The sequence below is a fragment of the Parasteatoda tepidariorum genome, chromosome 5 (genome assembly GCF_982258835.1).
Source record: "Parasteatoda tepidariorum strain Cologne lab strain chromosome 5, Ptep-v5.0, whole genome shotgun sequence".
In the NCBI taxonomy this organism is placed as follows: Eukaryota; Metazoa; Arthropoda; class Arachnida; order Araneae; family Theridiidae; genus Parasteatoda; species Parasteatoda tepidariorum.
The window spans coordinates 14,806,402-14,829,819 of NC_141759.1; the positions used below are offsets into that span (position 1 = coordinate 14,806,402).

Sequence of the window (23,418 nt, forward strand, 5' to 3'; positions counted from 1 at the left end):
TATGACAGATCACTGGTTTAGTACAGTGAAGTGGGAGATTTGATACCTGTCATGTGTGGTTGCTGAAACGTGGCATTTGTTTAAGTTAGCAACTGTTCTCTCTATTCTATTTCGAGTAAACCACGCTCGTCAAGTACCCATTCTCTTAAACGACACATTCTAAATTCTTTCCCAAAGATTTCAATTATTTACTATATATTTACACAGAGCGTTCTCCTTTCAATTACGTTCGAATCCCAGCGAGGGCTGGTCGATACAAATTCCGCATCCGCCTTGCACTGACCACAGTGCTGACGTGAAATATCCTCAGTGGTAGACGGATATTGGGTTAGAGCCTCTTGCCGTCAGGCTAACCGTGGGAGGTTCTAGTGGTCTTCCTCTCCATGTAACGCAAATGCGGTTAGCGCCATCAAAAAGCCTCCGCGGAGGCAAATTTCTCCGAATACTTGATCCAGAAGTTCTCTTGTCTTCTGGATTGGGTTCAAAATTACAAGGCTACGTAGTTAAACATTAGTAGTTGTGAAACCAAAAATTGGGTCGGCTGTTCAACAACAGTAATAAAATAAAATATTTATGTATTTACACAGATTCTTAACAGAAAGACAGCATGAAGTCATGTCGAACATAAAAAAAACTAATTATGCATCGAAGTTTCCAGGTATAGAAAAAAATATCATGGTTACAATAAAATACATTAAAAAAATAATAAATCTAAGTTAAGTAAAAGAATTATACTAGAAAGAATTGTTTTCCATTTAATTCGATGTCCGATACAGCTTTCACTTCCTAACTTCTGTAGAGAAACTTAGCTCAACTTTAATACGCTATTTTGCTGATAAAGATAAGCTGGTGCTGACGTCATAGATCACACGTGTGAGTGTGGGAGATCTTTTTCTTCTTGAAGTGCAAGTACCCAATTAAAGGGTAATTCCAGACAGTATTCTTTGGGGGCTAGGGAGAGTTAAGCGAGATGGGAAAGGAGACTACTAACATATTCTATATTCTTTGCTGATATTTTTAATATAGAGTTTATTTCAATTATATCCATTACAATATTTTTTAAATAACAAAAGTTCCTTGCAATCGATTTGAACGACTTACTCTTTTAAGCTTGCTTATTGAGAATGCAGGACTGATGATGGATCTAATTCTCTTCCAATCTTCTCCTTCGTTTACTAAAATAGATAGATCGAAATTTTTGAGCCCAGTAAAGAAACTCTAAATAAACAGAAAAAAAAATTGATTTAGTTAAATAAATCATGATATTTAGCGAAAAATAGTATTTTCTCTGCTACAAGAAGCTAATAGCTTGTGACGTAACTACCACTATAAATATTAAATACTGAATGAGTAGTATATAATATATTAACATGATTCTATCCAAAGGTACTTTGTGATAGATAAATGTTGACACTAGACAATAAAATATATCCCTTCACTGGTGACGTGCGGACGTGATCAGAACTCATTAACATGATAGATGGTCCACATTAAACAGTTGATTAGCGTAATATAAAACTGCACAAAGAAAAATCGGAGAAATTAAATAAAAATTAGCGAAATGCTATGAAGAAAAAATATATATAATGAGCAAAAATGTTACAAATAAATTAACAGCATGAATTAACTAGTGGTATCCGTTCATCGAATTCTAACCCAGATAATATTCTGCAAGTGGAGTAATGTGGCTTAACTACCACTATAAATATTAAATACTGAATCACTAGTATATAAGACATTTAAAAGTCGATTTTATCGAGAGGTACCTTATGATAGATGAAAGTTGACTTAGTCTATAATTAAATCTTGATCGTACGAACGGAAGTGTCTCTACACATTGTAGACTTAAGTGATTAACCAGCCTTAAAAGACTTTATGAACGTTTATTGAAATTAATTGAAGATAATGTAGGGGTGGAACAATAAATTATGAGTTCTGCCATAGTCTTTTTACGACTTATAAAATGAAGATAATGTAGTGGTGGAACAATAAAATATGAATTCTGCCACAGTTTTTTCACAGACAGGTATGCTGCCGATTATGAACCAAGAGAAACTGATAACGGATAGTGGTATTGCTTCGGCTGCCATAATATTACTCTATCAGTGCTACTATTAATTGAAACAAGTGAATTTATTCCGCTAAATTATTTAATCCCAAATTTTATGTTTACCGGAAGTATCACTTCTACTCTAACTACAAAAGATTTTTTTTTAATATTACTAACAGCCAGAGGTATAGAAAGACTTTTACGCAACAAAAGGGTGGGACAAATAAGAACATAAAGAAACGAAAAACATAACAGTCCATAGCAGTTCGTAGGGGTGCAATATAGATCTACCTCCTCGTGGTGCACCCTGCTAACGTTTTTGAGGCAAAGTGATCTTTGGCTAGTTCCTTGACTAGAAAAAAGAGTCTTGCCAAATGACAGTGGTGGTGAACGGCAAACGAAGACAATAAAATAAAATATTCAAATCAAATACATCAAAAGTTTGAAAGAAGTCGAGTTCGCGTCCAAGTAAATTATTATGAGTAATAGCTTTAAGGTATCTGCTCCAATACATCAGTAGAGAGGTCAGGCTGTTAATGATATTTCTCCATATTAATTATAATTTCTAAAACTCAATAGATGGCGCTCTGTGCAGTAATGTAAAATCATTAGTTTTCTAATCAGTTTCCTCCATGACACTGCACCATTATCATCATCCTTATTGTTATTAAATATATATAATGTTAAAAGGCGTTTATTATGATTGAAACCCCGAGATATGAGATAATATCACCGTATTTAATACAGGTCACTTTCTGTTACACAAAATAATCAAGGGAAACATGTTTGCTTAAGTAGCCTAGTAGCAACAGAACAAGTCAGTGAAGCATTAGAATCACTAACAGTCAATGCAAGCTAAAAGTGAAATAGCTGACATATACGATAATGAAAAACGTAATTTAAAATCACATACCTGCCAACTTTCAATCTTTCCGAGAATGGATTTTCAGAGTGGTTGTAAAACAATAAACGAAAAACAATCTGATTCGAAAATTTATTTATATTTTGATCCCGTTGAAATTCGCTTGCGCAAAGATTATTATGCTTTGGTATATTTATTGTAATTATTTATATGTAGTGGTGGCCAGACTCATTTAGAATTATCATTATAATTCAAAAAGTTAATTGGAATAACCTGAGTATTGCTACCACTTTAAATATGAAAATAAAATCTTCTGGAAAATCCTGAAGAATTGGCAAGTATGAAATCAATGGAAGCTAAAAGCGCCGGTGTAAATGGCAAGAATTAAAATGCGGATTAGACCTAGAAAATTAAAGATGAAAATAAAAAGACTAAATTATTAAAAAGTAATTAAGATGAGGGGGGTATAGAATTGTGGAGCTTACTGCTAACTCTGATGTAACCCTTCTACAGTTGATTCAGCTTTCGTAAAACTTGTGGGGAGTAGTTATCAACTATGTCAACCTTCATCAATGCATACCCTCCAACTTATAAGGATTTTGAAAATAATTCTTTCTAGTGGTAGCGAACCAAAGTAGAAATTTTTAAAGCAAATGGATCTCTCATAAAACTTTTATCAGAACTTAAGAATTTAGCCATATGGCCTGCACTTTTATAAGTAATAGTGGACAAGTTACGCTAAAATTAATTTTTTTTAAATATTAAGACATTAATTTTGCTACCGTCTGAAAAGAAGATTTCTGAAACTACGGATATTCCGTAGCAATTGGAGGGTATGTCAATAAAAAGGCACCCTAACATAGAATCGAGTTACCATGTCTTATATACTACGGAATAGTATTTCTGTAGTGGTAGGTACACTACAGTATACCCCACTGTCGTGACTATTTAAGGGATAATTTAAATATATCCAATAGATAAAATTTATATTAAACAAAACCCAAGTTCGGTCAGATTAGGATTGAAGCAATGTGTCTAAGAAACTAGAGAAGACAATCAATAACCATTAAATTAAAAAAAATACAATTTTATTTAATAAGATATTAGCTATTATTAATAACACGAATATAGTATATTTACCAGGAGGTATTAAAAATGAGGTGAGGCAATGAGGAGGAGGCCTAGAAAATTGACAAGAGAAAAACAATATTTAAAACATATTCTCACCACCTTCTGCGGGGGGGGGGGTGCTGTCTTCCTTCTCTCCTTTTTTGGTCAACAGTTCGTTCTCGCCTTCCATTCGTCTTCGCTCTTTTTTTCTCTTCCTCGTCCTCAGGAAACCTCGGTCCCCTTTCCATTGGTTGGGGTCCTTCTCCAACGAGGGTGCTAGCTCGATCCCCACCCGCAGATTATTGGCTAAGAAACCTAAAAGAAATCAAGACCGACAGGGTCCCGACTACCTGGCGACTGCTCAGGCCTCCCTCCTTTACAATAAATCTTCTTTTAATTGCCTATGTCACTACTACATCTCACCCCTTCCTTAACAAAAAACAAAAAAAAAAATTTTACACATAGATAATTATACTTGCTGAACAGCAATTATACTCAATCAGCATAGAAAGGAAGGGAAAAAAATTTAACATTAAAAACATTAATTTTAAAAATTAAACACATCAACACAACTATTATCACATATAAGTTAATCTCAATCGTCTGAAAAAAAGTTAGATATCAAAGATGGAATAGCACAATCACTGTCTATCTATGATCGATAAGAGTCACTTCCCATTGACATCGTCGCTATAGACACAAAGAATTGTCAAAAATAATTATTAGTTCAGTGAGATGTTCACTTTTTGTTGAATGAGTCCCTCTTTACGCTTCTCGAACCCCTTCGCGTTTTCGTTATCTTTTTCTTCTTACACACCTGCTGTACACAAAGGGTTAGACTTTCCTTCTGTCAGCCTGCACTTGATGACTCTATCCCCACCTTTCTGGACGTTCATTGTCTCGGGCGCCGCTCACTACAGGTGCTCCATATCATCGCCGAAAGTCCTATGCAGATGGCTTTCTACTCCTTTCATTCATACGTTATGACTTTCCGTCATCTGAGATTTTCGGACCTTTGGTCAGAGGAATTTGAGGCGCCAAAGGACCTAGGCGTGTAGTCTGGCTATCACTCCTGTCATCGCCATTTATGTATAAAGAATAGAAAACATCTAGTGAATAGTCTCAAGAAGGCAAACGTGGCGTGGGAAAACAGCTTTTTTTTTCTTTCTCATCTTATGCATTTTGCGTAAAGGGACGTCAACTTTTTTTTTCTTTTCTTATTAAAATATGTCAACCTCCTGTCAACCCTTTTGGCCTCTCCTCACCACAAAACAAACACCATATACATTTATCAATTCATATTTTCCTTCTTATTATCATATATCATATTTTATTATCAATATCATTTTATTATCATATTTTTCTTTATTATGTACACTAATTATCCTCATTATTAATCATATTTTAGTAAATTTAATTTACTCTTAAATGAGGCAATCTTTCCTGCATTTTTTTTATCCTACGTGTGTTAACCTTTATTATTTTCGAAAAGTTCTCATCCATCGATTTTAAAGACAATAAATTTGGTGAATGCACTCTAACTACCTCAAAAGGACCGTCAAATTTTGTTCTAAAACGAGTCTTATTCTCTACAAAGACTTTGTCGCCGATTTTAAATTCAGTCTTAACTGCTTTCTTTCTTTGTCTTTCGTTTTGCAAATCTCTGGAAGTTACCATATTTTTTTCAGCTTGTTTACTGACCGATTCTATTGTCTTTACTGTATCAAAATAATACTTATTGTAATTACAATAGTCCGATTCAATTTTTTGCTCCCAAGTATCTGTTAATAATTTTAACTTCCTACCAAAGAATATTTGATTGGGGCTGAATTTCGTAGACGGGTGCAAAGATTCGTTGTAGAATGACTGGTGAAGCATCACCGCTAAATCAAAATCTCTATCTTCTAAAGCGCTAGCATAAATTGTCTTTTTTAATGAACTATGTATTCGCTCCAACTTACCATTTAGATTTGGGTTATAGCTACTCGTTCGCATAATTTTAATTTTCAAGCGTTCATTAATTGCTTCATAAACTTCTGATAAAAATTGACTACCGATCGTACTATCAGATAAAATTGCTTCGATTCTCCCAAAATTACACTGATATTCTAACAATTTGGACGTTACGATATGTGTTCTAATACTAGACACTGGGTATAACTGTATTCGCCGCGAAAAATGATCTATCATTGAAATGACATACTTCCCATTCGGAAAAACACCACACATATCTATACTAAGAATCGATCCCGGTTCCCTTGGAAGAGGAGTGTTTCCAAATTCCCTTTGCTTTTGTTTATTCGGCTTAATCTGACAACAAATTTCGCAAGACGCAACGTAATTTCTTATGTCACGATATAATCCCTTCCACCAAAATTGCCTTTGAATTAAATGAAAAGTCTTGTCTGCGCCTAAGTGTGATAAGTGCATATTCTGTATTATAGTACGCCGTAAACAACTCGGTACAACAATTTGTTTGACAAACTCTTTATTAACATCAATCTTTCCTAAATGCATTAATAACCCTGACTCATCTATATAGAATCTTTCCGTATTTTGCTTAATAGGCAATTTCCCATTGACTATTCCTTTTTTAAATTTTATTATTTCTTTGTCTTCCAAGGATTCTTTAAGTAATATCGACCTATCGATGATATTATTATTCTCATTCTTTTTTTTATCTTCTTCTAACACCGCCACTTGCTTTATGAGAGTTTCCCCTCCTTCATTCTGATTTTCCGGCAGCTCTTTTGTTATACTCTCAGGGGTCCGCACATTCTCCTGTTTCATACCCTGCTCCTTTTGACGCTCCTCGTCATTCAACTGATTATTATCCCCCTGGCTAAAGTCAACAAATCGCGATAGGTAATCTATTAAATGATTGTCTACTCCTGCTATGTGTTCAATTTGAAAATCGTACTCCGCCAAATACATTAACCACCGACCTATAATTGCGGGGGGATTGTCCAATTTTAAATTATGTAAGAGTGGCTTATGATCGGTTTTTATTATAAATTTTTCCCCGAATAGGTACTCCCGAAAATATTTAACTGCCTCGTATACCGCTAATAACTCAAGCTTTACAGCTGAATACTTTGATTCACTCATTTTCAATTTTCTTGAAAAAAACTTAATTGGTCTCAGGGTGTTATCTACTTTTTGGGCTAACAGTTCGTTCTCGCCTTCCATTCGTCTTCGCTCTTTTTTTCTCTTCCTCGTCCTCAGGAAACCTCGGTCCCCTTTCCATTGGTTGGGGTCCTTCTCCAACGAGGGTGCTAGCTCGATCCCCACCCGCAGATTATTGGCTAAGAAACCTAAAAGAAATCAAGACCGACAGGGTCCCGACTACCTGGCGACTGCTCAGGCCTCCCTCCTTTACAATAAATCTTCTTTTAATTGCCTATGTCACTACTACACCCACCAGAATTATATCTGTGATAGAATTGGATGAGAGGATACCACTAGTTGATTCGTTGCTGTTTTTGTGAGAAGCCGGGAGAGCTGTATTAAGATCACTGTATTTTTTGCTGATCGAGAGAGCTGTATTAAGTTCACGGTCATGGCCATGCCTGTTGCCTTTATCAGTGCAGTGTATGCAGGCCGACGTTGCGTGAGATCGAGACTGAGTAGCAACAGCTCGAGGAGGTGGATGATGTCGCAGTCACAAGTAGCAAGTCAATTGTTCAATGTGGCCAATTCATTGAAGTAGGCGTGCTCTAATCGAAGTGGGCGTTACTGTTAAGATAGGAGTGTTCATATCAAAGTGGGAGTTTCTGTCAAGGTAGGCATATTCACATCACGTCCGAAGGTTACCAATTATCTTTGTTGAGAATCGGTTGCGTGTGTTTTATTCTACATTTTTAGTTAAGTCAGCCGCCAAAGATAAAAAAGGAATTACAAAATACGAAATTACGAAATTTAAATGTCACTTAAATGAAATTTTAACAACTAAATTAATTACATCCAAGATTAATCGAAGACGTAAAAACAAAAGAATAGACGTGAAGCAATCACAATATGAGAAAAGTTTTACGATGGTTCAGTTCAGTTCATTAAGGAGACAAAAATACATTGAGGGTACTTTGAAGTTTACAGGTTCGCCAGAACATGAACTTCGGTACTTGAACCAAGTACGCTGATTACACCACAAGCTTACCAGATCCAATCAGATCCTTTCATTTCTTACAGTGCAACTAGTCACTTTATCGTTTTCATATTGATTTACTAAACAATTACTAATAAGTCAGTGACAGTAGCTATCAATTTAGCTAAAGCTCTATTTTCTTACAATTTTTTTAAAAGGTTTTTAAGGGGGAATCATGGTCAGGAAAAATATATAAATATAGTTAACTGAAGATATCGTAGTCGTTCTATATTTAAAAAAAGGGGGGTTGAAACGAATGGATCTTGCGAAAAACAGTTACGTCATTGTACTTTGAAAGGTTTTTAAAAATTTAAGGCATGTGGTGAAATGGTGGCAATATTAAGACCATCTGGAAGGGTTTTGATTTAGTGATAGTTCGTTAGTGTGAATATAATTAATATGTAAAGTGACTATTGAACAAAGAACTTAAGAACGTTAGTGATTTTGATCGATGTAGTTCTTAGTAATATAGTAATAGTTGGTAAAATGCTCATATTATTTTGATTTGTGTTACCTATTATAGATAATAGAGTCATATGATTTTCGGATATTAATATCTTAATTTTCATGTAATTTTGTTGCTGGTCAAAGTTACCCTTTTATCAAAACAACTTTTGTGCTATTGCCTTTTCGCGCACAAATATAGTATTCAATAAATAATCATAAGAAACTGGAGAGGTAAAATATAACTTGATTAAAAACCTCACTCCCTTCAAAAGCATATAAAAATGGATATAACAGTCGACATGTTCCAAGAGCTAAAAAATAGTCTCCATTTTCAAGTCTTGCCAAGTGTGAATCTAAAAAAAAAAAAAAAAAAAAAAAGCTTTGCTTGGCAAAAGTTTTTACTCCAAGCTGCTATATATATTTATTCAACGATCATAAGTTTGCATTTTAAATATCCATAGCTGCAAAAGATTCTTGTAATTAAATGGTAATTATTTTTTTATGTGCAATTCTATAGTAAAATATCAATGAGAAATGTTGCCATAGCTGTATGATAAAGATGTACCATAGCATATGGAAAAACTTTCTTAGTTTTATGGCAAAAATTTGCCATACAACAAAATGCCATAGGATATTCCTATGGGATTTTATCTATGGTAAAATTTTGCCTTGCACTTTTGCCATATACGTATGGCAAAAGTTTGCCATACATGTATGGCAGAATTTTGCCATACGTATATGGTAATTTTTGCCATGCGCGTACGGCAAATGTTTGCCTGACATGTATGGCAAAATTTTGGTATACGTATATGGCAAAAGTGCGTGGCAAAAATTTACCGTAGGCAAAACCCCGTAGTAATATCCTATGGCAAATTTTCCAAAGGGAATGTAAAAAATCAAAAGTGATTAGAACAAGGAAATGTAAAGATCGTTGCCAATAAAATCATTTTGTTTCTTCTCATTCTCTGGCAAGTCTTGAAAATGGGAGTGTATTTTTGAGCGCTTGAAACATGTGGACTGTTATTTCTATTTTGTATATTTTTGAAGGAAAGGAAGTTTTTAATCAAGAAATACTTAGAGTGTTTTTGACCCCATTGTTTATAAACAAATGTATTTATGTACTGTCTTTATCCTCACCTTCACATTCTACTTTGATATAGTATTTACATTGCTGATTAAAACTGATTGAGAAGTCGGTGTCTAAATGTGGTTTGGAAAATTAAAGCACGCAAATCTGTGATTTGACTCAGACTTTTTATTGGGCATATTTTTCATTATTTTGAATTAATTTATGTCAAAATAAGTGAAAAATGTTATTATATTTAGCATTTAAATATTTAATTGTTGGAAAGTACAGCATAAAACACCGGCATTACATTTTTACACACAATTATAAAATTCGTTTATTCAAAGACAATTCCATGCACAAAAAAAAACTTTTAGTATATATTTATTATTTTTTATTATTTAATTTAAGAATGGGTGTATATTAAAATAAAAATTAAGGATGCATACAAATAATTGTACATTAAAATAAAATTAATTTATTAATAAAATAAATACACGACACGGTGAGAGAATATTAATGTGCATATGAATAAGACTTAAATAAACTGAAGTGAATTGATATCAAACATTATAAATTTATTTAATATATTTATGTATGGGGGACGAACTTATGAGAATATCGTTATGTTTTTTGTTCAACTACAAACATACATAACAATTTACTTGTGTTTCTGTATAATATTCAGCAACGTGCGAGGCGAAATTTCTGTACGTGAACCTTCTGTACGTTATAGTAAACTAAAAATATCGATCGTCTATTTATTTTGAAATTTGAGCCAAACTTGGTGAAAACAATTCTTCAATGGAGTAAGTGCATGTCATCTTGGAGTAAGTTTTCTCATTCATTAGATTAGAGTTTAGATTTCATGACATGCTTTAAAGTGTGTAAAAACATTCGCTTCTTTCAGAACTTTTAAAAACACACAATTTTTAGCGTTTTACAACACTTCAACACCTAATTCGTTTAGACATTTTTACAACTTATCTTCTTATTTGAGAACAGGTTTTCTTTACACTAGTTTAAAAAAGAGAGGAATTTATTACCCTTGCTCTTCTATCTACTGCATCCTGCTCATAGCATTTAAGGTCGTTAAATACAGAAATATAACTTTCATTTTTAGCTCTCTTTCAATTCGTTGACCATTAATAGCTTTTAACCTATAAAACTAATATTAACTCTTAACTATTATTAACCTATAAAACTAACATTAACTTTGAACAAATATTAACTGCCTATTCGCCAAATAGTAACATGAATGTGGAGCTAAATGAATCTATTTTAAATCTACTTATCATAGTTTCTAAGAAATGTTTCCCAAAATGTTTGGATAATGATATTGTATCAAATAGATATTTTGTTTTTATTTTATACGCGTCGTTAAGCAGCCGACCCAATTTTTGGGTTTACGACTACTAATATTCAACTCCGCAACCTTGTAATTTTGAGCCCAATCCAGAAGACAAGGAAACTCCTGGATCAGTAGCTCCAGAGGTATTGATTTGTTATGGGAACATGGAGGACTTTGCGACTTGACAGATTTAACGTGCATCAGTCACCATTTACTACACGGGGAGTCTTCGGCCGGCGAGGATCGAACCCACGACCTCTTGGATATGGGCCCAGCGCCCTACCGACCAGGCTATCCCGGCCCCCATCAAATAGATATTATTATATACCTTTGTATCAATAGATACTTTAAATAATTTTTTTATTAGAAAAAGAAAGAATACATCCTTATAAATTTGAGATTCTGCCGAATAAAAATGGGTCTTTTTCTCGAAGGTTCCGCGGAACACTAATTGGAAATTCTATACATTGCTTCTTTAGGAATCAAAAATTTTGAAAGAGAAATGATTTTGACAATTTTTCTCTATGATTGCTTGATTCAGTGATAACTTGAAATAAAATATTCATTCTCACAATTTTAAGAATTTTCGACATCGAATTCGAAGAGGTATTGTAGTTTTTGTTGTATTGATTTCTTTAAAATTTTCAAGAAACTTTAATGTGACACAAATAATGCTCTCTTGCACAAGTATGAACTACTAAAACACGTGATACAGGAAATAAGGAATAAAAATTAATTTATACTGAGTGAATAATTTTCATGCATTTTTAAACATCTAGTAAAATTATAGAAGAATTAAACTTACTCTTCTGTTTATAAAAGTTGGGAAATCTTTGATAAAAACATCTCGGATGAGTTTTGGGTCACCTACAACTAGAACAGGACGATGACCTTCAAAAGAGCTGAAAAAAATTTTAAACTCAATACAAAGTACAAAATAATTGCATAAATACAATGATAAAAATACAAAAGTATGACATAAGTACTAAGTACAAAAGTATGACATAAGTACAAAATACAATATTACGACATAAATACAAAGTACAAAATTATGGCATGAATACAAAAGTTATTACAAGAACACAATAAACTTAATAAACATAGCTTTCGACTAAATATCAAGAATTTTCAAACTTTCTTATTAAGCACATGGTTAGATGATATGTTAAAAATATTTCTGTAGAATATGAGTGGGTGTTTCCTTGAATTTTTATTAAAAATTTTCTTTATGCTTCTATAAAATTAAAAAAATTTTATCACCAACGGAGATTCGGCTGTTAATCCTTGTGCAAATATTGGAACTCTATTGTAGATAAGTGTTTTGAAACTTAGTGTCAATTACAAAGCTTGAGTTATAATCATTCAATCCATAAAAAAACTATAAATACAGTTTAAACAATATGTTAGAAGTATTATTTCAGAATGTGGGTGGATGTTTTCTGAAATTTTTATTAAAAATTTTCTTTATGCTTCTGTAAAATTTAAAAAATTTAACGGCTCATGGAGACTCAGCTGTAAATCGTAGTGCAAACATTGAAATTAAGATAAATATTTTTTTAATAATTCAATGCCTTTTACAAAATTTGAGTTTATAATCATTTAATCAATGCAAAACTATAAATGAAATTGAAAAATAAATCCTTATAATAAATAATTTGTTACACAATTACGCGCTGTTAAATTAAGTTAATGGGCTAAAAATTAAAGAAATTGTCAAGTCAGTGATTATTCACTGCGTTGTTTCAAGAAAAAAAAAACATTGAAATTTTGTAAAAGCTTATCACACCCAGACTGGTGTCATTAGAAAATCTTTAATAATATTGATATGAATATCAACTTATTTTAGAAAAATGTTTAAAAATGTGAATTTTGTTATTGAGTAGGTATACTGAAAACTCGGAATTTGTACATTTTTTAAATTTCGTGAATATTTTTAATAACAAATTCCTAAAACTACAAAATTTTAAAGATAAGTCCCAAAAATTAAAAAAAAAAAAAAACTAGACTAGTTCCTAGTGTTATTTTCGAATTTGGCATCCCAACTAAATGTATCCATTAAATTCATGCCGGATAAAGCTTTGAATAATCCGTAACAGGACCAAAACTAGGGCAATTTTAAGGGCTATAGTCCATTGAACTTAAAACTTCTCTGGTTTTTTAGACGATTCCTTAACAATAGATGTAGAGTTATTTGTTTTAGGTACATATAAGACACTGATATAACCTCTCTTACTTCATACAAGAGAAACATGGACTTTCGATATATACCTACAACATTTATTGAGCATGTTTGGGGAAAAAGATCTCGTAGCATTCGTTTGTACAGTGCAGGAGGAACAAGATACAAGACTATTGTAAACTGTACAGCAAGCATTGTAAACTACCACAAATAACCCAAGTCATTAATAGCAATGGATAAAGAAGCTATGAGGATAATGCTGCGACTAAGATATCAATATTCATAAAACCTTTAGATTCCGAGTTAGTAAAAGAAGACCACCAACCAACCTATTAAGAAATTCAATGACAAAATACAAGTCATGAAAAAATGGTGTGCAGAAAATAAAATTGCGAAGGGCACTGACAAATGTAAGCTCATATTTATAATAAGAAAAAAAATAAATGAAACTCATATGAGACCGAGTCTCAAATGCCATCCCGATTGTTACTAATGCTGACTATCATGGTTTGGCAGTCAACAACAAACATAACGGGATAAAATTATAAAAGAAGGCACAAGCTGCTTCAGCATGCTTCAGACCACTTCTAAACACAAGATCGAAGCTTCCCTTAAATCTAGAGACTATCATATATTATTTGCATTAGACATATTATAAAAAATGCTGGTTCCACCTAAACAATAGACAGATCAAGAAATTAGAAATTATTCAAAATAAGTTCCTGAGAAGAATCACATGAGCACCGTGAAACATTCTGCTGGCTCTACCTTAACGGTAGGCAGATCAAGAAATTAGAAAATGTACAAAATAAGTTTTTTAGGAAGATGACGGGAACACCGCTGAACCTTCTGCTTGCTCTGCCGAAACAGTAAACATATTAAGAAATTAGAAACTATTCAAAATAAGTTCCTAAGAAGAATCACGGGAGTACCGTTGAATATTTTGCTTGCTCTGCCTAAACAGTGAACAGATTAAGGAATTAGAAACTATTCAAAATAAGTTCCTAAGATGGATCACGGGAGCACCGTAGAACATTCTGCTGGCTCTGCCTAAACAGTGAACAGATTAAGGATATAGAAACTATTCGAAATAGGTTCCTAAGAAGGATCACATGAGCACCGTGGAACATTCTGCTGGCTCTACCTTAACGGTAGGCAGATCAAGAAATTAGAAAATGTACAAAATAAGTTTTTTAGGAAGATGACGGGAACACCGCTGCACCTTCTGCTTGCTCTGCCGAAACAGTAAACATATTAAGAAATTAGAAACTATTCAAAATAAGTTCCTAAGAAGAATCACGGGAGTACAGTTGAATATTTTGCTTGCTCTGCGTAAACACTGAACAGATTAAGGAATTAGAAACTATTCAAAATAAGTTCCTAAGATGGATCACGGGAGCACCGTGGAACATTCTGCTGGCTCTGCCTAAACAGTGAACAGATTAAGGATATAGAAACTATTCGAAATAGGTTCCTAAGAAGGATCACATGAGCACCGTGGAACATTCTGCTGGCTCTACCTTAACGGTAGGCAGATCAAGAAATTAGAAAATGTACAAAATAAGTTTTTTAGGAAGATGACGGGAACACCGCTGAACCTTCTGCTTGCTCTGCCGAAACAGTAAACATATTAAGAAATTAGAAACTATTCAAAATAAGTTCCTAAGAAGAATCACGGGAGTACCGTTGAATATTTTGCTTGCTCTGCGTAAACACTGAACAGATTAAGGAATTAGAAACTATTCAAAATAAGTTCCTAAGATGGATCACGGGAGCACCGTAGAACATTCTGCTGGCTCTGCCTAAACAGTGAACAGATTAAGGATATAGAAACTATTCGAAATAGGTTCCTGAGAAGAATCACATGAGCACCGTGAAACATTCTGCTGGCTCTACCTTAACGGTAGGGAGATCAAGAAATTAGAAAATGTACAAAATAAGTTTTTTAGGAAGATGACGGGAACACCGCTGAACCTTCTGCTTGCTCTGCCGAAACAGTAAACATATTAAGAAATTAGAAACTATTCAAAATAAGTTCCTAAGAAGAATCACGGGAGTACCGTTGAATATTTTGCTTGCTCTGCGTGAACACTGAACAGATTAAGGAATTAGAAACTATTCAAAATAAGTTCCTAAGATGGATCACGGGAGCACCGTAGAACATTCTGCTGGCTCTGCCTAAACAGTGAACAGATTAAGGATATAGAAACTATTCGAAATAGGTTCCTGAGAAGAATCACATGAGCACCGTGAAACATTCTGCTGGCTCTACCTTAACGGTAGGCAGATCAAGAAATTAGAAAATGTACAAAATAAGTTTTTTAGGAAGATGACGGGAACACCGCTGAACCTTCTGCTTGCTCTGCCGAAACAGTAAACATATTAAGAAATTAGAAACTATTCAAAATAAGTTCCTAAGAAGAATCACGGGAGTACCGTTGAATATTTTGCTTGCTCTGCGTGAACACTGAACAGATTAAGGAATTAGAAACTATTCAAAATAAGTTCCTAAGATGGATCACGGGAGCACCGTAGAACATTCTGCTGGCTCTGCCTAAACAGTGAACAGATTAAGGATATAGAAACTATTCGAAATAGGTTCCTGAGAAGAATCACATGAGCACCGTGAAACATTCTGCTGGCTCTACCTTAACGGTAGGCAGATCAAGAAATTAGAAAATGTACAAAATAAGTTTTTTAGGAAGATGACGGGAACACCGCTGAACCTTCTGCTTGCTCTGCCGAAACAGTAAACATATTAAGAAATTAGAAACTATTCAAAATAAGTTCCTAAGAAGAATCACGGGAGTACCGTTGAATATTTTGCTTGCTCTGCGTGAACACTGAACAGATTAAGGAATTAGAAACTATTCAAAATAAGTTCCTAAGATGGATCACGGGAGCACCGTAGAACATTCTGCTGGCTCTGCCTAAACAGTGAACAGATTAAGGATATAGAAACTATTCGAAATAGGTTCCTAAGAAGGATCACATGAGCACCGTGGAACATTCTGCTGGCTCTACCTTAACGGTAGGCAGATCAAGAAATTAGAAAATGTACAAAATAAGTTTTTTAGGAAGATGACGGGAACACCGCTGAACCTTCTGCTTGCTCTGCCGAAACAGTAAACATATTAAGAAATTAGAAACTATTCAAAATAAGTTCCTAAGAAGAATCACGGGAGTACAGTTGAATATTTTGCTTGCTCTGCGTAAACACTGAACAGATTAAGGAATTAGAAACTATTCAAAATAAGTTCCTAAGATGGATCACGGGAGCACCGTGGAACATTCTGCTGGCTCTGCCAAAACAGTGAACAGATTACGAAAGTAGAAAATGTACAAAATAAGTTCTTTAGAAAGATCACGGGAGCACCGTTGAACCTTCTGCTTGCTCTGCCTAAACAGTGAACAGATTAAGAAATTAGAAAATATTCAAAATAAGTTCCTAAGAAGAATCACGGGAGTACCGTTGAATATTTTGCTTGCTCTGCCTAAACAGTGAACAGATTAAGGAATTAGAAACTATTAAAAATAAGTTCCTAAGATGGATCACGGGAGCACCGTAGAACATTCTGCTGGCTCTGCCAAAACAGTGAACAGATTACGAAAGTAGAAAATGTACAAAATGAGTTCTTTAGAAAGATCACGGGAGCACCGTTGAACCTTCTGCTTGCTCTGCCTAAACAGTGAACAGATTAAGGATATAGAAACTATTCGAAATAGGTTCCTAAGAAGGATCACATGAGCACCGTGGAACATTCTGCTGGCTCTACCTTAACAGTAGTAATCAGGAAATTAGAAACTATTCAAAATAAGTTCATGAGAAGGATAACGGGAGCACAGCGGTACCTTCCAAAGAAACTTAATAGAAAAGATCTTAACAAAGAAGTGATTTAAGAATTCATGAAAATACATATCGCTAGCTTCTTTAACAGTCCTGAAGAGAGCACTACAGCCAACTTCCATCTCTTCTTGAACAAGGAACTCATTCATAATGTCATAATCCAATTACAAATTTCCTTCTCTCAGACGGGTCTTCTTTTCGAATAAATTTAACAGATAACCCGATTTAGCCATCCCCCCATTTCTACAGGAATACTCCCAAAGAACGGAAAGGACCAAAAGCTAACCTCGACTCGGGAGGATTCCACCTCTAAAATATAAACCTAGTTGCGCCCTAGAATCAATATTTTTACTACAATCTGAATTTCATGTTTTTTTAGTCTAAATTTTATATTTCTTTCAATAACTAAATCGTGTCTCAGTTTTACTGACAAATACACCATTCGCAGACTGCCTCACGTTTTAATCCATCTATCAGTTTTTATCCTAGTCTTTTATCTATCAGTCTTAGTTGTCCTAGGACTCATCCAACGCCTCCTATATCTGAAAGCCTCCACACGGTTTTTTATAGGTAGTCCGATCAGACCATTGTAAAGGATATACACTTTCCGAACGAGTCATTAAATACAAAATCTAGTTAAAATAAGAAAGTGGTAGCAAATATATGACTAAAAATTTTTTTTATTTATGAATATGATTGGTTTGTCTTATTCACTTGTCAACCGCTACAGATTCAATTCTCAAATATATATGATAAATTTTCTCAATTTCATTTATAAAAGGTTTTGGGCACATGCGCATAACTGGTTCACTTTTTAAATAGTCTGCACGGACTACATATAAAAGACCACGTGAAGGCTTTTTGATGTAGGAGGTGATGACTCATCAGAGATGAAAGAGTGGAGTGTGCGGACAGGTACTCTGCTAGAAATCATATTAAGTCAAGTGAAAACTACCAATTATGATGGGATGAAATTGAAAAAGACTTGAAAATTAAAAATTAGGAAAATCCCCTAGTAGAGGTAGCCAATGTCGTCAAGGGGAGGTTCAGTTTATGAAAAAAAGAAAAAGAATTGTAGTTAGGCGCAGAGAATTAAAATTAAAGTTACTTACCCATAAATTGGGCCCAAAGAAAAATATCTCTCTAGTTCAAGATCATGCAGTGGCTGTGAATAAAATTTTAAACGGTCAAAATTTTCATAAAATTTTTATACTCTATACACTAATTCACAAGTAAAAATAATAAAATTAGAAAATAATGTTTACATTTGCTTGTCATAATATCAATAGTATAATGTAATTTAGATTCAATAATATTTTTATGTAACTACCACATACAACAAAATAGAGTTAAGAATATTATACAAGGTGTTCTTTAATCACTTGCATTCATATATACTTTTAGAACTCTTATCAAAAATGATGATAATGAAATACATATCCGTTGAGTGCCACAAATAAATATTTAAATGTAGAAGAAACAAAAATACCAGAGGACAAACGAATTGCTTGTGAAAAAGGCGGCTCCCAAACTAATTTGTTTGTCGAGTGAAATAGTGCTAATAATCACCATTCAATATATATCTGTGCTATCCGGTTATGAATAAGATTTGTATGATTGTTGTGCTGCTTTCTCCATTAGTGACTAGTTAGGTTTTGATACTATTTTTGTTTTTAATGTTAACTAAAATGTAACTTTATAATCATTAATCAATGTATTATTTTGAATCCATTTTCGTTAAGGATTCTAAAATTACAGCAATTTTGGTGATTGCGGAAGATCTTTTTAAACCAGGTTGTTAATAATACAACATTAAAAATTTAGAAATTCCCACTTCTATCTGGAAATTCTTAACGATTTATGTTGCCAACTTATAAAATAAAATAATAGAAAAATGTGTTTGAAAAATATGGCGTAGATTCTAAAAGTATTATTAAGTCGTAAATCCCCTAATAAGATTTGACATTTTACATTGCTTTTTGAATTTTGAACTGAATTAATTACGAAATGTGTACAGAAACAAACGTTTATAAAAAAATTTTAATACAGCATTAAATATTTTAAAAAGTTGCATATTTCGGAAACATTTTAATTAAAATTTTAAAAATAGCAATGAAGATTATGTAATGTTATGATATCCGCGTGTGATATATATATATATATATATATATATATATATATATATATATATATATATATATATATATATATATATATATATATATATATATATATATATATATATATATATATATATATATATATATATATATATATAATTGTGGGATTTACATATATGTCACGGCGAAGACCGAAATCGGTGGTTGTTGACTTTCACCGGTGAATAACGACAAACACCAAATACGTCGGTGAAAGATCGAATATTTCATTACATTCTTGTACATTCGGACCCTCACCGGTGTAAGTCGACAATCACAGATATGCTTTAGTGAATGTCCGAAATTTTTTTTCCGTTCAATTTGATATGAATTTATTCGTGAATATAATTGCATTTATTCGATATTTTAGCCATACACTGATTTTTTTTTAAGGTTAAGTGCCACTGCCCGGTATACATTTGCCCGATACTCCAAACACTGATGTTTCTTCTAATCTATCGTCAGTAAGTATTAAAATATAGCTTAAATATAAATATATCAAATAAATATAATAATATTAACGAAAAAATTAATATAATATTGGATATAACAAATATTTTGGACATTCACCAAAGCGACTATGTGATTGTTGACCTTCACCGGTGAATGTCGACATTCTCCAGATTTCGGTGTTTCATCTTAACATATACATATGATTTCGTTCTGCGTTTTGTTCTGTATTTTCTTTATATTTTATTTTCTGTTTTTTTGCTTGATATGTCTTAATTCGCATATATTTTTTGCTTAAAGTGTTCTATTTTAGTTTCAATTTTTTTGAGTTCCCCTCACGCTGCTGCATTTTGCTTTGGCTATATTGATACAGTATTAGAAAGCACTTCTTTTTGCGGATGTAGTCGTGTGAGCTGATGAAGAGATTATAACTTTTCATTATTTTGTTTTCCGGCTTTTCCATAATTCTTTTTCCACAAATAAAAAAAATCATAATTTAAAAAAAAAAAAATTTTATGATTTTCCTTCTTTTCTTTTCTTTAATTTTTAATATTTTTCATGCTTTCTCTCTGTATATATATATATATATATATATATATATATATATATATATATATATATATATATATATATATATATATATATATATATATATATATATATATATATATATATACACAGGGTGTCTCAGTTAAAAGTTTTAGATCTCTTAAGGGGGATAGGGTGCATCCTGACGACTCGAAATCATATAGCAATGTGGGGTCGGAAATGCTTCCCTGAAGCGGTGATGCACACAGAAGCACCATAAAGAAAAGAGACCGAATGAGAAAGTGAAAAATCGTTTTAATAATATATTGAAAAAAGCATAAGGTACATGGGTAGAAGTAAGTGATTGAAGTTTCTGCCACCGGCTACAATGCACACCTTACATCTCCGGTGTATGGACATCCGAACATTCTGCAATACTCCAGGCATATCTCGAATTTCTCTGGCAGCTACTGCGATTCTTGCAACCAGCTCCTCGGCATTGTCAACAGGGGTGTCATAAACCAGTGTTTTCATATGACCCCAGAAATTAAGATCAAGACATGATTGGTCAGGTGACCGAGGAGGGCAACGCACTGGAAAGCTCGGAACTTTCGAGCAACGCCATCTACCGCTGCGTCTGGAAAGCATTTCCGACCCCGCATTGCTATATGATTTCGAGTCGTCAGGATGCACTCTACCCCCTTAAGAGTTCTGAAACGTTTAACTGAGACACCCTGTATATATATATATATATATATATATATATATATATATATATATATATATATATATATATATATATATATATATATATATATATATATATATATATATATATATATAAACTGCTGTTTGTAGAAAATGCAACACCATGAAAGAATCATCAGAATCAAATGAAATTTAATGCAGAAACGACTTGTACTGATACAAATAAATGATGAAATTTTCAAAACAAAAGAAACAAATTAAGCGTCCGAAATCAGTATTTGGTGCAGCCACCACGCGCTGCAATAAGTGCTGCTATACGACGTGGCATGGAGTCAAACAGATGTTGAATATCTGCTTGAGGAAGAGAATTCCATATCGCTTGTATGCGCAACCAAAGTTCGTCTTTGGAAACTGCAGGACGCGGATCACGAGTGAGACGCCGACCAACCATATCCCACACGTGCTCAATAGGCGACATATCCGGCGAATAAGCAGGCCAAGGAAGAAATTGCATGCGTTGTGCTGAACAGAAGTCTCTAACAGTCCGCGCAACATGTGGGCGTGCATTATCCTGCTGAAAGATAGCTCCAGGGATGCCTTGAAGGAAAGGAACGACTTCGGGCTGTAGCACTTCACGGACGTATCTGTTGCTATTGAGATTACCCTCAATTCGTATCAAATTGGATCGTCCATGATACGAAATCGCACCCCAGACCATAACTCCGGGTGTTCGACCACTATGTCGTTCAATAATACACTCAGGAAGGCAGCGTTGACCGGCATAACGTCTAACACGAACACGGCCATCATGGGTCCACAAATTGAAGCGTGATTCATCTGAAAAGACAACTTGGTGCCAATCAGCTCGCCAGTCTCTGTGCTCAAGAGCCCACTGCCGACGCAGCCGTCGATGATCCGCCGTGAGGGGAATCCTGTATAATGGCACCCTTGCACGCAATCCACGGCGCAGCAGACGACGACGAATTGACGAAGCCGACAATTGTACACCTGTAGCAGTAGACCAATGTGCTGCCAGCTGCCTGGAGGAAGCTGTGCGATCATTCACCGCCATGCGGAGCAGGTGTCGATCATCGCGCTCTGACGTCACCTTCTGTCGTCCAGTGCCTGTTTTTCGAGTTGTTCGGTGCTCGTCGGTCCACTGCTTCCAAACTCGCATCACTGTGGAACTGTTCCGCTGCATACGAGCTGCTATTGCGCGATAGGAAAATCCTCCTTCTCGAAGGCCGATTATCCTCCCTCGTTCAAACTCCGTAAGTTGCTTGAATTTCTTATTCTTCCGTCGTGGAGGCATACTCAGGTCTCACTAAACGTTTGCCACTAACAAATAATCATAGACTATTTTCAACGTCCCGCTACAGCACTTTATTTATACGCTTTCAGCATCAATTCAGAGGGCGCTGCGCGCGCCACGCACGCGCGATGGCTCTGAATCTTTATTAATTTACATAATATCCGATAATTGACATTTGCTGCGAATTTCATTTGATTCTGATGATTCCTTCATGGTGTTGCATTTTCTACAAACAGCAGTTTATATATATGGGTCATTCTCACAAAAACAGTCATTTTCATGTCCCCAGTATATTTTATGTTTTATGTTTGTTTTACAGCTTATGAAGAAAAAAAATTCAGGGAAAGTGTCCTTCAGAATGCAAGTTAACAAAAGAATAAAAATAAAATTATCAATTTTTATTTTTTATTTATTTTAAGTAATTAAAATATACCAATATGTCATTCCCTCACTTGTCCCCACTGCTGATTTAAAAAAGAAAAAAATTGTTTCTGAAATAAAAAGAAATTTTTTACAAATTCGTGTTTTTTATTTCAGAATACTGAAATATAGAATTCAGGAAATCAATTTTAAATTTAATTTCTGATAAAAATATTAACACAGCACTATTTTAAACTTTGTCCCCAGTGTTTCGCGTCATTCCCTCACAACTATGTTCTTATCACCTGCAATCTTCTTAGAATAAAAATATTTTAATAAAAACTTCAGAAGTTAACAACTGGCATCATAGAACAAAATTGCAGTATGTTTTCATTTTCAACTTAAAGAAGCTTTGCTGTGGAATAAATTTGAATGAATCAAATCAGGTAAAATTTTTTACATTCGTCATTCCCTCATGTCATTTTTTAGAGTAAAATAAAATACAACTTCATCGAGAAAGTGGATAATTATATGTTGCTTTCTTGTATGAATATAATTGTATGCGATCGACTTCAGAAATTAATTAGGCCTAACTGTTATTTTTAAATTTTATTGAATTCGTCATTCCCTCACTAGTGTATAAAGTGAGGGAATGACGCTGAAGTGAGGGAATGATTCAAGATGAGTATATTATCAAATATTTTTTTGTTCAATCGTGCCAGCCAATTTTATTTCCCAAACCTGTAAAAACTATTAAATATATAAGACTAAATTATAATAAATATTAGATATACTTAGTATGTTATAATTTTCAAACTTTAGGTAGATGTAACTTAGATAAAAAC

At 33.7% G+C, this 23,418-nt stretch overlaps 1 protein-coding gene across 1 annotated transcript in view; it reads right to left on the reverse strand.

Moving 5' to 3' along the window:
• Window positions 1-23,418, reverse strand: part of LOC107456759 (cytochrome P450 3A27-like) — an 81,944-nt gene that overhangs the window by 53,264 nt on the left and 5,262 nt on the right. Inside the window, exons 3-5 of the mRNA XM_071184919.2 lie at window positions 18,169-18,221; window positions 11,836-11,932; window positions 1,102-1,218 (exon numbers count right to left, since the gene is read on the reverse strand). Of these exons, the coding sequence (XP_071041020.2) occupies window positions 1,102-1,218; window positions 11,836-11,932; window positions 18,169-18,221 (267 nt within the window). The remainder of the gene's footprint in view (window positions 1-1,101; window positions 1,219-11,835; window positions 11,933-18,168; window positions 18,222-23,418) is intronic.